The sequence below is a fragment of the Canis lupus genome, chromosome 27 (genome assembly GCF_048164855.1).
Source record: "Canis lupus baileyi chromosome 27, mCanLup2.hap1, whole genome shotgun sequence".
Classification (NCBI taxonomy): domain Eukaryota; kingdom Metazoa; phylum Chordata; class Mammalia; order Carnivora; family Canidae; genus Canis; species Canis lupus.
In genome coordinates this window covers 37,369,058-37,382,860 of record NC_132864.1, presented here as the reverse complement: position 1 = coordinate 37,382,860, position 13,803 = coordinate 37,369,058, and the positions used below count along the sequence as shown (strand labels likewise).

Sequence of the window (13,803 nt, the reverse complement as noted above, 5' to 3'; positions counted from 1 at the left end):
ACAAGCCAGGTGGCTGGCTGGTTGCAAGAACCAGTAGAGATACCGGGACAAACCCATAGCAGGCTGGCCTCCGTGACCCTGTGTACCCTGCGTCACTAACATCTTTGCACCATCCTGCTGGGCCTCTGCCACTGACACCCCCCTGCCACTTAACATCCATGTGGACACTGTGGGTAGAGAGACTGTAGGAGGCTGCAAGCCAGGAAAGGGCCCCCCTACCCCTTACCTGCCTTGTCACCAACAATGCACCTAGGTGGAGGAGCATCTCGTGTACCTCAGGGATACGTGTGCACACCCCGACCCCGTATTCACCAAGGCTCTTGTCCACCAGTGGCAGGGTGCTGTCGTCAAAGCCTCCGGGACTCGGTGTTCCTTTGGGTCCCTTAGCAGCAGCGGCGGCTGACTGGGGTGGGGAGCGCAAAACGGACAGTGTGTAGGTCGGGGGCACTCCTGTGGGGGCCTACCCTGGAGAAGTGAAAGAGGAAGGCCGCACCTGGAAGCGCGCCTTGGTCCAGCCATCCTTCTGCAGGGCCCCTCGCAGCTCCTTGAAGCTCCACACGGTCTGCAGCACGTGGGACGCGGCCTTCGCTTCGCGCACCGATTGGCTGCGGCCAGGCCCAGGGCGGGGTCAGCACTCGCCCCGCCCTCCCTGGCCCCGCCCCGCCCCGCCCCCTTCCCCGCCCACCTGGCAGCTCCCAGGGCCACCAGCGCCGGGACGCCTCGGGCCTGCAGCAGCGAGCGCGCATTGTCCAGGCTGTCGGACACGATCTCGTGGATGGTGTTGAGCACGGCCACCACCGTGTCCTCCTCCAGGCGGGCCCCGGGTCGCGCCGGAGCCTGTGCATTGCGCACGTTCCGCACCAGCTCGGCCATGGCATAGCTCCCTGAAGGGCAGGGGCAGGTGTCAGGACGGGGAGGATCGGGATTCACAGGGGGCCTCCACCAGGAGAGAGAGCAGCAGGGAGCTATGGACAGGGGCTAGGCCTTGGGACCCTTCGGGAAGACATCAGCTCCAAGCAGCTGGGACTGGAGGAAATGACAGGGGCAGGGCTGAACCCTCCCCACCCTGCCGCCCCAGCCCCTGCAGATGGGACCCCGGGGCCTGCATCCTGGCCCTGTCCCACCAGTGTCCTCACCTATGAGGTCCTTGTTGCGCCGGTCCAGGGAGAGGTTGCGCAGGGCGATGGCGACAGCGCGTACTACCTTGTCCGTCTCGGACTGCAGCAGCTCCACAAGCACCGGAAGGCCACGCTCCTTGCGCACCGTGGCGCGGATGTACGTGGCCCACTGTGGTAGTGGGGTGGGGAGTGTGCTCAGCACACTGGGTCACACAGCTGCACGCCTAGACATTCTCCTAGCCGAGCCCCAGGTGTCCCCTCTGGCTGGGCCCTTCTCCTGCCCTGACAAAGCTCTACCCAAGCAACTCAACTCCAACTCCATCCCCCAGACCTTGGGGAGGCATTGTATCCCGTGCGGTCCCCAACAACCCTCCACCCCCAGCCTGGCCAAAGGCAGAGGCCGCACCCCCAGCGAACCTAGGACTCTCCCTCCCTGCCAGATCCAGCCTCTCACCATCCAGTTGCCGGCGCTGAGATTCTGCAGGGCACCTGCGGCCGCCTCCAGGGTGTTGAAGTTCCGGCTCTCCGTGAGGAGGGAGAGGTAGAGACGTACCACCTCGGGCTGATACAGCAGCTCAAAGCCTGGGCACAGAGCACCCACCGCCCGCGGTCACCCAGACCCCCGCTCCACTCCCCCCTCTCCTCCCATCAGTGTTCTCATGGCGAGTCAGCTGGGGCCAGGGATGGGAAATGGTGCAGCCAGGGAAAATGTAACATCAACACATTCCCCCCCCTTATGGGCCACCGGAGGAAAAAAGCTTCCCGCTTCATGGGACAACAGAGGCTCAGTGAAGAGGCAGTGGGTCTAAGCGAAGTCACTGGTCCCTTGACCCTGCCTGGCAGCCAGAGCATCCACGAGGCCTGGGGTAGACAGGGAGGGGGCAACCAGGACTGTTCCCCTAGCAACCGGACCCAGACTCCCTCACAACTGGGCCAGCTCTCCAGGGCAGATAGGCTGTGCCACTGGGGGCAGGGAGCCCTAGGAAAAGACCCATCCTCCCTGGGAACAGGGCCCGTTCTCCCCTACGTAACTTAGGCTGTTATGGGTACAAGCCCCTAGCTACAGGGCCTGCCTTCCCAGTCTGCACCCTGCTCAACCACTCCTGGCCCCCATAAGTGAGGCCCTGCCCCCACAGGGCAGCAGAATTGCTCTAGGGGGAGGGGCTGAGCAGCCTTTCAGTTGACCTGGACCCAGACATTACTCCCCCTGCCCTGTCCTCCCACACCCACATCCTATTACCTGCTCCCCATTCCTCACTGGTCCCTCCACTCCAGCCTCACTGGGCTTCCTGTTCCCCCAATGCCCCAAGCATGTCCCCCACTCAAGTGTTCCCCGCGAGGGTATTCACAGGCACTGGTCCCTCTGCGTGTGTTGTTTTCCCCTAGACCTCCCTCCCAGGGCTGGGGTCTTCCACTTTGCTTGGGGCTGTCTGGGCTTGCAGGGTGGGCCACGGCCTGGGGCTCACCAGGGCAGATCACTCCTCCTCAGGCCCGATTTGCAGTGTACAGAACAGACCAGCACACAGTAGGACTCAGACAGACACAGCAGAACGAGAAGGATAAACCACTCTGCCCCCTGCACCATCAGCCCCTGTCAGCGCCTCAGCTGACACTAGGTCCTGCCTAACTCACCTCTGCCTTCACTGAAGGTCTCGGCTGTCTCCTCTAGTCTTTCATGTGCTGTGTGACCTTGCAAGTGCCTGGCCTCTCTGTGCCTGTCTCCTACCCTGCCTGGAGTGGCCCATGGAACTGACCCTGATTCTGAACCCATGCCCGGTACCCGGGGACTGGACGGCCTTCTGGGGAACCCCACACTTGTGGGCTGTCTCCCCATCAGATCCCCAAGGCCCTTCGAGCTTGCTTGGTAGCACAAAGCTTCGCTACCCGGATGGGCCTGCGTTGAACTCTGCCTCTGCCCACTCACCTTTGGCAGCCTCAGTTCGCTTGGGCAGGTCCAGTGTGTCAAAATTCCGGTCCATCTCACCATCCTTCTTCCCTGGAAGAGGACAGATGGAGGTGAAGTAGACCCTGCAGGGCAGGATGTGCCAGGAGGGTGGACATAGCACTTCCCTGCCCAAGGCCCAAGAGCACCCCCAAGCCTGGGACTGGGCACCAAGAGGCCCTGGGAAGGGCAGTGGTGAGTGTGAGGCCTGGGGGTGTCCCAGCCTTGCCCCCAGCGGTCAGGGCTCATCACCTGTCAGGTGCCAGGAGCCGGGAGCCCAGGCTGGGTGACGGGGAGGTACAGAGAAGCTGAGGGCTAGCAAGGACAAGACCTGCCCGGCTGCATAGTAAAGCAGGGCTGGGGCCAAGCATTCTAGCTACGGGGAAATGCCCGCCTGGCATCAGGACCTGGTCCCAGCTCTGCTGGCGAGGAGACCTCCACCTGCAGGCCGAGCCCCTAGAGCAGCCCCACCTAGCATTTGTCAGCCTCGGCCTGCACCCCTTGGTGAGTGAGCGCACGACTTCCCACTCCCCCTCCTCTCAGATGAGGGAGCTTCCTTTCCTCTGAAAGGCAGCACTGCTCAGTGATCCAGGCTCCCTGTTCTGCCCAGCCTCATGGGGGCTTTGTGTGGTCCCTTTAAGCCACACATCACCTCATTCCCAGGGGCAGACTTTGCTCACTGGGGCCCACGGGGACAGACAGTCCCAGACCCTGCCTCCCACCCCCTCACTCTCCCTGCTCAGCTCCAGCCCTGCCTGGGTAGCTGAGTCTGAGGTTACACAGGAACAGCCCACTGGCCTCCCAACAAGTCCAGGGCCAACATTCCTGCCGTTGTCATGTCCACACAGTTGTCATGGAAATGGCTGCCTAGGGAAGGGACTACTAGGGATGGGGCAGGGCCCTGAGGCTGGACCGCCCTGCAGTCGTCATAGAGATGACCGCCTGGACAACAGGGTGAGCGGCACCTCCCTGGTGCCCAGCGCACCCACCAGGCCTGGACAGCAGGACAAACAGGGACTCACCTTGATGGAACCACTCCTCTGGGCGGCCGGAGGAAGCACAGGAGAGAGGAGACGAGCCTGAGTGGGCAGCGCCCTCCCATGCCCTCCCAGGAGGCCTCGACTTCCCACTGCACACCCCAAGTTGAATAGACGGGTCGTGGAATCCCACCCAGATTACTCTGGAGGGCTGAGTGCCCAGAAGTGGAACAAAAAAAGTGGAGGCCTGGGGTCAGAACAGGTCCACATGGGGGGCAGGGGAGGAGGGCAGGTGCCAGGGAATGTAGATCCTGGAACCTGTACCCAGCAAATGCCGGTTGGGATGGTGTGAAGGCAGGGTGGGCATCTCAAGGTCTTCAGGTGCTCTGTGAACGCCAGGAGGCGGCATCATCTTCAGCACTTTCCACACATGGGCCCAAAGAACCCCTCCCAGAGCTGAGTCCAGGCAGCAGCAGGAACACCACATAGATTCACTCCTGCCCTCCCCTGGGGGGCCCACAGTGCAGATGAGGGAAGGCTGGCCGGTCAGCCGGATGACCCAGGGGCTCAGTACACCCTCCTCGGCAACCTGCTTTCCCACCTGCCCATCAGGAGCTGACCAGGTGGTCTCTAGCTTCTGTGATGGCCATGGGTATGGGGGCCCTTCATCCTGGAGTGGCAGGCGGAGTCCTAGAGTGGTACCCCGTCCCTCCCACACACCTTTGGCCTTCTTGCCACCGAAACAGCCAGCGTCATCCCTCCTCCGGCGCTGGGAGCCTGCAGCACTGCCTGGAGGCCCAGGCTCAGCCTCTTGGTACCTGTCAGCCCCAGGCACCTCCTTGTGTACGTGGTAGGACAGGTTCCGCATGATACACACGCAATTCTCTACCGACTGTGGGGAGAGGAGAGTTGATGGAGCAGGGTCTGGTGGGCAGAGAGGCTGCTAGCCCTCCTGGGGAAGCCCAGCCACAGCCAGTGTACACGGGAGGAACTGGGGGTGTAGAGATGGGGACCCACGTGGCTGAGGACTCCCAGGGAGGGCTGAGGAAGGAAAAAGGTGGGAGAGCCTACTGCATGTAGGACCTCGTCTGGGAGGTCACGGGTGTCCGCTCCAGTGTGGCCACTGTGGGGTGGCCCACACCCAGGGTGCTGCCCCAGACCCCCACACCTATTCCTCCTGTGTTGCCCAAAGGGGTCAGGCCCCCTGGGCCCAGTTCTTGCTCCGTCTCTCGAACCTTTGTAGGAGGTTGTGAGACTGATCCTGCTGGGGCCTGCTAGGCTCTCCCCATCCTGCTCCACTCACCTTGTTGTCCGTGTCCTTCCTGCCCACAGCTGACTGCAGGGCGTGCAGCAGGGCATCCACCAGCCCTTCACATTCCCGGAGCCGCCGCCGGGCCTCTGCGCCATCTGAACTCACGTTCCTGGGTGGCCAAGAGCGAGCCCTGTGACCCCTGGCTCCCATGGGAACTTCCCAGCCAAGCACTCCCCACTCCCAGCCTTGGGGTCTTGTCTTCATCTGTAAAATAGGGTCTGATGCCACCCTGTCAGGGCTATTGAGTGTCCTGACCACTGAGACCCTAGGGTAGAGCCCTAGTCTGCCATGTGTGTGGGGCAGGGGGCCTTCTCTGATCCCAGCAGAACTGAAAGGGGACAGAACGGGGTCCAGAGTCCTGAATCCATGCACAGATAATTCTGGGCTCCCCCTACCCCAGTGGCAGTTCTGGGTTCCACCTTACCCCGTGAAGACCCCATAAAGCCATGGGGGTACATTCTGATGAACAGGCAGGACCCTGGAGACCCAGGACCACCTGTGAGGACTCTGTAGGGATACCCAGGGTGGGAGGGTTAGGGCAGAGGTCTGAGGATGTGAAATGAGGCCTCTGAGGCAGACAGGATGAGGGTCCTAGCTCCCCCTATCCTGGCTGCCGTGGTGATGGGAGCATGGGTCAAAGGTGAGTGGGGCTGGAGACAAAGGGTACTACATGAGACGGTGGCAGACCTTGTCCAGAGGCTTCCCTTGGGGCTGAGTATAATAGCCCCATCCAGTCCCATTCTCAGGACTCAGGCAGGAACTGTAGTGTGGATGTGAAGCTCCTAAAACTTGGGGGGCTAACTGTCTTCCATGTTACTGAGGATATTCCCAGGTACGCACACAGGCTCTAGTGCTTGGCTCCTGCCTCCTTGACCAAGAATAGCCCTGGGCGGCTGCACAGAGAGTGCCCGAACCCGGCCCCCACCCACACCTCAAGCAACCCGATGTGTTCTTGAAGACTGTTGTCCACTCGGCATCCCTTGGCTTGGAATCCTCATTGGGCTCACGCTCCCAGCCCGAGTGGGGCACAATGACCTCATGAGTCAGCGTCTGCAGGCCGTGGTCAATGATGACCATCTTCAGGGGCTCGTAGGATGACAGGTTCCAGAGTGTGCCTGCGGGGCGCCATCAACCAGCCAGTGCTGACCACACAAAGCACTGACCTCCCTACCTCCCCACGTGACCTCGCTCAGGACGTGCCCCAGGTCAGACCAGAAGATAGTGACAAAAGCCATGAGAGGACCTGGGTGCCCACCCTGGCCCAGGCAAGATGTGCAAAGGCACCTAACAGTACTACCAGCCGGGAGGAAGCACCAGAGGGGCTGGGACACAGAGCAAGGGCTGGTGGGGAGCCTGTGGCTAGACAAGCAGGTGCCTTCTCTTCCCCTATCCCCTCTGAGCCACATGGGTGAATGGCACTACCCCTCCACTGGCTCCACCTGAAGGTGGTCATATTACCCTACCTGGCCAACTGGGTCCCCTAAGGCACAATTCCCCCAGCACAGCTCCCCCTGGAGGGTGGGACCTGGAGGAGTATGGGTACATAGGGGCAGGTGGCAAGGGGGCCTGCCCAAGGGGCAGAGACACTGAGGACCTCTGAGTCTAAGCCATGCCTACCCCCAGCAGCTGGACTCCTGACTGCACGGGTGGGTGGGAGGGGACATCTGTTCCTGGCCAAACCTTGCTCTCCTTCCCCCAAGGGATGACGGTGCACTCACCTGTGACGAGCTCTCGGACCTCGTTGTCCCGGGCTGCCCGCAGCAGGCGCACCAGAGCCGGCACGCCGCCACAGTCCCGGATGGCAGCCTTGTTGTCCGTGTCTCGGCCGTAGGAGAGGTTTCGCAGGGCCCCGCAGGCCCGCCGTCGCACCTCCGCCCTCGGGTGGTCCAGCAGAGCCACGAGCAGAGGAAGGCCCCGCAGCTGCCGCACGCGCCGCTTGACACCCTCATTCTCGAAGCACAGGTGCTGCAGGTAGGCGGCCGCGTTGGCTTTCACGGGGTCCACGGGGTGCCGCAGCATGGCCAGGACCTCCGGCAGCTCGGGGTCCCGCCACCGCGGCTCCTTACGGGCACTGTCGACGGAGGGCGACCGCCGGACCACTCGGTCCAGGCTGCCCAGGCTGCCCCGTTCTGGCTGGGCCAGGGGTGCGGTCGCAGCAGGAAACGGGGGCCGCTCCTCCATCAGCTCGCCGGCATCATCTGCCACTTCCTCGTAGGCCCTGTGCAGGCGGGCAGGGTGCAGGGACGTCTCAGCAGTGCCACAAGGCATCTGCTCCAGAGCTACTCATCCTATCTTCTCTGGAGGACAAACCCAGGAAAGGTGGGGAGAGGCCCATACCATTGATACTTGACCCCAAGCACCGAGCGGGTGCCAAGAGTCCCATGCCAGGCCAGCAAGAACTGACTCACAGCCAGTGACACAGCTAAACGCCAGCCAATGGTTACCAATGGTTATCAGGGCTTGGATCTTCCTAAGATGGGGAGCTCACTCATTCTCACCACCATCAGCTAAGTGCCAGCCAAAGGTTACCAATGGTTATCAGGGCGAGGGTCTCCCTGAGACGGGGAGCTCACTTACTCTCACCACCATGCAACATTCCCCAATTCTGAGCTAAATGCATTTCTATGAAACATCTGTCTGTGACTGGGGTCCTCCTGCCTTCTATCGAGGCCCATCTCTGCATGTGGGATCTGCTGGGATGTGGGGGAAAGAGGTGACCCTCCCTGCACACAGCCAGCCTGGTGGGACTAGATAGGGGCATTCAGGCCACCAGTCCTCCAGAGAACAGGATGTCCTTGTGGGTTGTCACCAGCAAACCTACTTCTTAGGGCAGGGACTGGGGCTAGAAGGGGCCAGGTATCTTGTCTGTGTTCACACAGCATAATCCATACCAAGGGCAGCCCCGGTGGCCCAGTGGTTTAGCGCCACCCTCAGCCCAGGGTGTGATCCTGGAGACCCAGGATTGAGTCCCGTGTCAGGCTTCCTGCATGGAGCCTGCTTCTCCCTCTGCCTGTGTCTCTGCCTCTCTCTCTCTCCCTGTATCTCTCATGAATAGATAAATATATAAATATTAAAAAAAAAATCCATACCAAGGCTGTGGTCATGTTCTCATTCTACAGATAAACAAACTGAGGGCAGAGGGGACAGACCCAGAGTCTACAGCTGGAAAGAGCTGGGTAGCCTAGTTCCTGGGATATAGCTTCTGTACACGGGGTAAACTGAGGCCTAGGGAAATGCAGAGGAAATGCTCTGAGCCACCTACACTCACGTCTTCATGGCCATCTGCCTGGAGCAAGGGTAGCAAGCGTTGGGCCCTGTCACCAACTTCCCTAATGCGCCGGGGCCAACAGGGAGGATGCCCAGGGGAACTTCCACTCCCCCAGAAGCTTCCCTTGCTGCTGTCCTTGAGAGGAGCTGTGGCCAATTCAAACTAACAGGTGTAACTAACGGAGAGCCCCAGCAGCCAGCGGCCCGTCACGGGTGCTCACCTGGCACGAAGGCCACGCCCACACTCAGGCCTCCTCCTCGTGGCAGTGCCGTAGTCCGGCTCCAGCTCCGGGCCGCCCTCATCCTCAGCAGTCAGGCTGCGCGTGTCGTCCTCCAAGCCATACGGCTCCGCCTGGAAGCGCTCGGGCTGGGAGCGACCGGCCGGCGCGGGCTCCGGGCCCGGGGGGAAGGCCTCACGTCGGCCGGGCAGCGTGAAGCAGCCATCGACGGGGCCCGGGCCAAGGGGGCCGCGTGGGGGCCGCACGCCCAGCCCCCGGGAGAGACTGCCGTAGCTGGGGACATCACGGGGCTCGGGGCCGTCGGGAAAGCCGCCCCCGCTGCTGAGGTAGGCACGGGAGAGCGTGGCGGCCGGACCGCCCCCGCGGAGCAGGAAGTGCCGGTCCAGGGGGCCATCTGCGAAGGGGCCTAGCGGGGGGCCGCCGTCCAGCACGGGGAGCCCATCTGGGCCGACGGGCACTTGGCGCACTGTCCTCGTGGTCACCGTCTTGACCGTCTTGGTGACCTAGTGGGTAAGCGGGTGGCCGGTGGGCTGGCTGGGCAGCCTGAGAGCCCAGACACTGCCACCCGGATGACAGGCGGCCCCTGGGAGGCCACTCTCATAATAGAACTGCGGCTGCACAGCCTACTTGCCCACTGCCTCGGTCTGGCCGTACCTTGGTCTCGGTGCGCCGGGTAGTGCCATCTTCCGATGTGACGATGGACACGTGGGAGGTAGGTGTGCCAGGGTCCTCCTCTACTGTCACTGTCTCCTCCAGCACCTCGGGTGCCTCTGGCATGGTGGCCAGTGAGGCCTGGCTGCCCGGGCTCTGCTCCTGGCAACAGGGGGATGGGCATCAGTGGAAGGACCCACAGCTCGCCTGGCCCTGGAGTGCAGATACTTGTGCCGGCCTAGATGCCAGGAGTGCCTTCCTCCCACCCCTGGAACCCATGGACCCCAGGGCCTGTCTCAGCCCCAGCTGGTGAAGACAGCACCCTGAACACCACAGGGCTGACTGGCTCTGTTGCCCTAACCCATGGGGGGCTCCAAGGGGGGTCACCTCCCCCAATCCTGGGGCCTCCTTGGGCTAAGCTGGCAGATAAAGCCCCTGACCCCAGCGTGCAGTCCTGGGCAGCCCTGTCTGAGCTGCAAAGCTCGGTCGGTTGCTATAGGCTCCTGGTGGCCCCAGGAGGTTGGTAGGACCTGCAGGTCGAGCTCCTGACCCTGACATGGCTCACCACCCCTGAGTGGGCCCTCCCGTGTCCTGGGCCTCGTCCCTGCCCCATCCAAGAAACCTTGAGTGCAGACGCCTTGGGAAAACAGTCTCAGTACTGCTCGCTGACTCCCCAGGGCAACACCAGGCCCCCACTGTCCCCAAGGCCAGCTAGACGCCCTCGTGGGACAGAAATACCCAGTTCCCAGAATGCTCAAAATACCCGTGCTCCTTCCGGCCTGGACACTCCAGGGGTGGTGAGTGGGCACAGCTTGGCCCTGCCTCATCTGGGCCAGTGTTTGGTGCTCCCCATTGAGACGCTGGTTGTCTTACCAGAGCCCAGAGATGGGGAATTCAGACCAGGTGTGCCAGGTTAGTCCTCAACAGGGACTCTGGTGCCCCCTCCTCACATACCTCTGTAGGTCTCCCCAACCTGCAGCACCCCTCCCCCACCTTCACCCCTGCAGGGGATGACCATGGTGGAGTTCTAGGCAAGACAGCTCTGGACAGAGGCCCTTTTAAGGCCCATAAGCCTATGGCAGACTTGGAGTAGGGACTGGAGGTTTAAAGAGGACAGGCCAAAAAATAAATAAATAAATAAATAATTTAAAAAATAAAAAATAAAATAAAAAGAGGACAGGCCAGCCCACAGCAGAGCTGAACAGACCCCTGCTGTGCTGATTGGCAAAGGGGTCTGAGAACCAAAGGCCATGTACCCCCAGGCCTCTGACTGCATGGGGCCCTGCACCACACCAACGTCTCAGGATCAGCATCTGGCTAGGATGGGTAGGAGCTGAAACCCAAGCTGCAGTGGGCAGGCAAGCGGAGCACATTCCTGGGCAGCAGGGGCCAGGTCAGCAGGAGGACAGGCCCTGTTCTGTGGCCCAGATGCTGTGCCTTGAGGAATGGGTCCCTAGCTGGGCCCCAGCCCTCTGAGGCCCTACAAAGAAACAGAGCTGAGGCCCAAGGAAGGCCATACCCATATCTGCCTGCCACCAGAGCCCTACTCTGCTCCCAGCCCCAGGCCCAGGCAGTGTGCAAGGCTAGGTGCCCAGAGCTGCCCTAGGGCCTGCTTCCTGAGGTCCTCCTCAGGATGTGAAGTCTCCTCAGCTTGGGGTCCTGTCCTGAAAAAATGCTAAAGCCCCTGATTACTCATAGTCCTGAAATTCTCGGCCCCTGCAAACACTCCAGGGGTCCAAGGAGAGACCCGCACCATGTTAGGACAAGTGTATCCCCCGGGCTCTGGTGACACAGGAAGGAAGTCACAGAATACAGCCTCTGTCCCCAGAAGACAACTGTATGTGATTTCATAAAAAGGGAAACTGAGGCCTAACAGAGAAAGAGGATTAACTGAGACTTCAGAGACCACTAACGGGGAATCCAGGCCTTCACAGAGAAGGTGGCTCTGTGAGGCCACTGAGCTATACCTTACTCTGCAGGCGCCATCGCCACTCAGTTTGGGGCCACAGGTGGAATGCCTGGTGGGGACATGGCCAGGTAGGAGGCATGACGTTCCCTGAGAAAGTGAAGTTAACGCAGACCCTGAATAGGGACATGCTACCAGGCTCTTCTCTGAGGGCCCTGGAGGCCGGGACAGTTCTGGAGCCGAAAGCTCAGGGAGTTTTGTATTTGGCAACTGTGGGAGCAAACCGTGGCAGGCGCTGAGCTCTCTCTCTGCTGCTGGGCCTTGGCGGGCTTCAGGCCACACCCCAGGGGCTGCAGGTGAAGGGGAGGGGCAAGGGGCAAGACAGACAAGAGTGGACCCAAGAGGGGACCGGAGCATCCAGGAGGATCTGCCCCTCGAGTAGACCAGCATACATCAGTGCTCTCAGAGAAGAGCCTCCAGCTCCTTGGCTGGGGGGCGGGGTGAGGAAGGAGGAGAGGAGTAAGCACACCTCAGACCTCAATGACACTCTGAGGTTCACTTTATTCTCACTCTAGCCTGTGATGACAGTCTGCCACAGTGCAGTAGGGGGGACGAAGGAATGGGGGTCCAGAGGAGCCAGGGCCCCTCCAGCAAAGCCTGGCAACCCTGCAGCATCGCCCACTAATACCCAGCCCAGACAGCCTGGTAGTGGGATCCTGAGGCCCCGAGAGCCCCCACTGGCAAATGACCTCAGGGAGCTAAAAACAGGCGATGACTTCACCCAGGCGGGCGGGCAGGCGGGAGCGTGAGTCAGCCGGTGATCACAGGAAGGCCCGGCCCCCGTTAACACACGCCTGGGCACACATACAGATAAGGACCTGGACGTGCGTGCATAGACCCAACAGGGACAGATGCACACAGACACGCATGTGTGAGCACCCAGCCTGGCCCACAGGCCCAAGCACGTCCATCTGCATGCTGTCCTAACAGCCCCCAGTGCACAGTGCCTGCTGCCCCCAGAGGGACTTGCACTTGCTAACCCACCCCCATCATCTCCTTCTGTCTTCTACCCCTGTGTCCAGACTCTCAGCCAACCACCCACTCTGGGGGCCTCAGTGCTGGTGGCAGACTGGGGAATCAGGGAAAGGCCCAAGGTCAACCCGTGCTTTAGGCCTCTGCAGAATCCATGGGGTGTTGAGGTGGGACTATGGACTGGTGACCAGCACACAGCACTCAGTAAAGGCAGCTGACCAGGGTGCCTGCATCCTCATCTGAACTCAAGAGCCTGCTCTAGAGCTGCATGTCCATCCACCCAGGGTGGCACAGCCCAGAGACTCCTGGCCCTGAGGCTCAGACTCCCCCATGCACCCCAGACATGAACACCAGTATGGACACACAACCCCTAGTCCTTTATATCCCAAATCTTGCCAAATTCTGTCAACTGTCTCTTGTCACCCTTCCCCAGCCCTAGCTTCATTCTTGTCTCTCTTCCTGGGACCACCAAGCTGCCTCCCATCACCTACCGCCATGGCCCAAACTGTTCCCTGACACTCCCATCCATGGTCTACCCAATCCAGGGTCTACAGGCCTGCCCAGAGTGGGGCTGCTGTCCAGACCTGGGGTTTCCCATGAGTTGCCTTGAACTTGGGGGCGGGGCCTGGCCCAAGACTCTGAGCCAGGGGCCAGAGTGGCCAGTTTAGATAAACTAAAGAGAGATAAACCCAGCCAGCCACCACTGCTCTTAAGAGGGTCCCCAGAGGCACAGAGCTGGGCACAGTGGGAGGGCCCTTGGCCCTGTCACACACCTGGGGCTCAGCTTCCTCATGAGGAAACAGAAAGCACCCAGCATATCAAGGCCATAGAACAAGTAGGAGAGTGCCAGCCGTGGGGAGTAGAACACAAGATGTGAGCCAACAGACAAAGGGGCCGCCACCTAGGCAAAAGACCACAGCAACCTAGGAGGTATGTGGGCGAACGGTAGAGGGAGGGGACAGGGAAACAAGCCAAGTCACAATGAGGGAGGGGGGCTGGACTGGAGTCCCAGACGCATGGCTCTATCTCACCCACTGCACTTGAACGATGAGCACCCGTGGTGTGTACCATGGAGAACAAACCTCAAGACAGGTACCCCACCCTGTCCATGGTCCCGCCTCACAGATAGGGAATGGGTTATGGTGGGATCCCACACCTGGCTCCCACGATCCCCAGTCCTGACCCATAGCGGACACAAGACAGCGGGCACTGAAAGAATGAATGGAGGGGTGAGGGAACAAACGTGTCCCCTCCCAGCACAGCTGTCCCAGATAGAGTCCAGGACAATCCAGGCTGGCATCTCTCACCAGAGAGCAAGCCCTCGGCCACCACAGATGCACCTCTCTTGATGCCCACAGC

At 61.1% G+C, this 13,803-nt stretch overlaps 1 protein-coding gene across 8 annotated transcripts in view; it reads right to left on the bottom strand.

Moving 5' to 3' along the window:
* ARVCF (ARVCF delta catenin family member) overlaps window positions 1–13,803 on the bottom strand; it is a 54,705-nt gene that overhangs the window by 2,390 nt on the left and 38,512 nt on the right. For 6 of the 8 annotated variants that reach the window (XM_072803522.1, XM_072803517.1, XM_072803523.1 and 3 more), the window contains 13 exons: window positions 9,510–9,668; window positions 8,838–9,358; window positions 7,068–7,567; window positions 6,281–6,464; window positions 5,341–5,458; window positions 4,758–4,929; window positions 4,083–4,100; window positions 3,043–3,114; window positions 1,573–1,700; window positions 1,137–1,287; window positions 686–884; window positions 494–605; window positions 313–403 (listed from right to left, as the gene is read on the bottom strand). In XM_072803522.1, coding sequence (XP_072659623.1) covers window positions 313–403; window positions 494–605; window positions 686–884; window positions 1,137–1,287; window positions 1,573–1,700; window positions 3,043–3,114; window positions 4,083–4,100; window positions 4,758–4,929; window positions 5,341–5,458; window positions 6,281–6,464; window positions 7,068–7,567; window positions 8,838–9,358; window positions 9,510–9,632 — 2,389 coding nt within the window. In that variant the 5' untranslated portion in view covers window positions 9,633–9,668. The remainder of the gene's footprint in view (window positions 1–312; window positions 404–493; window positions 606–685; window positions 885–1,136; window positions 1,288–1,572; window positions 1,701–3,042; window positions 3,115–4,082; window positions 4,101–4,757; window positions 4,930–5,340; window positions 5,459–6,280; window positions 6,465–7,067; window positions 7,568–8,837; window positions 9,359–9,509; window positions 9,669–13,803) is intronic. The other 2 variants (XM_072803518.1, XM_072803521.1) reach the window with 1 other exon arrangement.